This window comes from Atta colombica, unplaced genomic scaffold, assembly GCF_001594045.1.
Source record: "Atta colombica isolate Treedump-2 unplaced genomic scaffold, Acol1.0 scaffold274, whole genome shotgun sequence".
Lineage (NCBI taxonomy): Eukaryota > Metazoa > Arthropoda > Insecta > Hymenoptera > Formicidae > Atta > Atta colombica.
Window position 1 is genome coordinate 2,348,418 of NW_017259375.1, and position 2,383 is coordinate 2,350,800.

At 29.7% G+C, this 2,383-nt stretch overlaps 1 protein-coding gene across 1 annotated transcript in view; it reads left to right on the forward strand.

Moving 5' to 3' along the window:
- Positions 1 to 2,383, forward strand: part of LOC108689634 — a 10,300-nt gene that overhangs the window by 636 nt on the left and 7,281 nt on the right. The window contains exons 2-5 of the mRNA XM_018196488.1: positions 327 to 473; positions 598 to 805; positions 1,436 to 1,929; positions 2,018 to 2,195. Of these exons, the coding sequence (XP_018051977.1) occupies positions 327 to 473; positions 598 to 805; positions 1,436 to 1,929; positions 2,018 to 2,195 (1,027 nt within the window). The remainder of the gene's footprint in view (positions 1 to 326; positions 474 to 597; positions 806 to 1,435; positions 1,930 to 2,017; positions 2,196 to 2,383) is intronic.

Genomic DNA, 2,383 nt, shown 5'->3' on the forward strand with positions numbered 1-2,383 from the left:
ATTAATTTCTTAATTTATTAACATTTTATATATACAAATTGATTTTTTAATTAATTAACATTCTTCTTATTCATATATTATATTTTGAATAAACATTTAAATAAGCAATAAGTAATATTTTTTAAGATTATTTTTAATTTAAAGATTATATAATCTTAACAACAAACATCTATATCAAAATCATTAAAAGAATAGAAGATTTCCTAAAATAAACATTTGTTATTTTTAATTTTAATTTTTGAATTTCTTTTAAAAATTCTGTTTAATTCTGTTGCGTGGATTAATATATTATTGTAAATGATATAATTTTATGTCAAAAACTCCAGAAACTTCATTATCACGATGCTGTTCGTGAATTCAAAATAGAAGACAATATTCTAATAGGAAAAGAAATACCAATAAATAGAGAATCTGTTAATATATCCGAAGTGCTACTTAAAACGTTGAAGAGCAAACCAAACTGCATTGGCCAGGTATTTTAACAAACATAATTTCCACTAAATCTATTGAAACAATTAGATCGCTAATTTCTAGAGTGTGTAAAACTTTGCGTAAACAAGCATTTAAACATGCAGTTCAAAACCTTTTGTTCTATAGGTGGATGCACTTTCTGGTGAACAGGACACTTACGCCGATATGAGTGAGCGCAGCATTAAATGCGCCCTTTGGCTACAGAAGCAAGGCGTTAAGCCCGGCGATATAATTGGTCTTTGCTGTGATAATGACATGAACGCAATCATAATTATGTTGGGCACAATGTACATAGGTGCTATATCTAATCCTTGGGATAATGATTTATCTTCAAGTATGTATTTCCTGTATGTATTCTATTTCATTGTAGGCATAATCTATGCTATAAAAATCTATGCTATAAAAATGCTATAAAATCATAAGAATCGTAAGAATAAGTTAAGAAAAATTCAAAGATTATCAAGCAATGGATGCGATTATTATTAATAATACAATTGATTATATTTGCATAGTTAAAACATTTATATTTGTTCCAAAAAATGATTATAAATTATAATTAAATTGGTGATGGCAATTACTTTTTCTCTCAGTGAAATGTATGTTTTGTATGATCAATGTAATAAGATTATGCGTTTCGCGGGTTTCTTCCATGTCCAGATCCATTCTTGAAATGCCAACGTTTCGTGAACCTTGCAGTTCATTTCATCAGGGCGAGGAGCAGCCTGATGAAGTGAATTGCAAGGTTCACGAAACAATGGATCTGGACACGGAAGAAACTCGCGAAACGCATAATCTTTATATAGAAAGGACTTGTGGAAGTCTCAAGAATATTATCAATGTAATAAATTTAATTTAATAATTTAATACTGAATTGTTCGTTTAAGATTTATGAGCTATACAAGTAAACCTTACACACATTATTCCCACTATATCCATTTAATTCTATTCATTTACATTTGTTTAGTGACAGCACGATATTTTCTTTCGTTAACATCACCAAAAATAATTTTTGCAATGCCGTCATTGGTTCCGATTTTAGAAGAAGCAATGAAAGAGTTACAAATGAATATGAAAATAGTAGTTTCCCATAAATTAAATGGATACACATCCGTGGAGGATATCTTGAATGGTCACGATATGAATGAGATCATTGAATTTAAATGTGCCAAGATCAGCAGCCCCGACGATGTTGCTCTCATCTCTCTCTCATCAGGTACTACGGGCATGCCGAAGGGTACCGAGATATCGCATTCATCTTTATATAATTGCTTACTTCCCGTAAAAGTCACGGAATTAGAAAATCATACTTGTCTGTGGACACACACATTGCGTTGGCATTACGGGGTCCAATTGGCATTTCATGCAATCTTAGCGTATTCGACAAAAATTCTTGCACCCTGTAGTATAATACTTAATGACGATGATGAAGCAATATGCCGGTTTATCGAAAAATATCGAGTAAGCTCTAATGATTCCACAATCTGTTATAAAACTAAGTTTGTAAATAATAATTAAATAGAGATTAATCTTGCACTTTAACTTTAAGGTAACATGGTTTTCCACCGAACCAGGCATGCTAATTCGATTTTATAAGAGCGATTTACTGGAGAAATATAAATTGTTGACTTTAAAAGAAATAATGAGTACTGGTGCTAATTTAGGAAAGAAGCATTGTCTAGCTTTGGCAAAGAAATTATCTCATGCTTTCATTACGACTGGTTATGGTATAAGTCAATTTGATTTAAAAGTATCATACGACACTAAATATTTCATATCATTCTTTTTCATTTCTCTTGAACTTATTACTATTATAGTAATATTATATATCTTTTATATTAATATCAATTTAATGTATTAATATTATCTTCTATTATTTCAAAGCAACAATTAAAAATAAGTTTTAAATCATCAA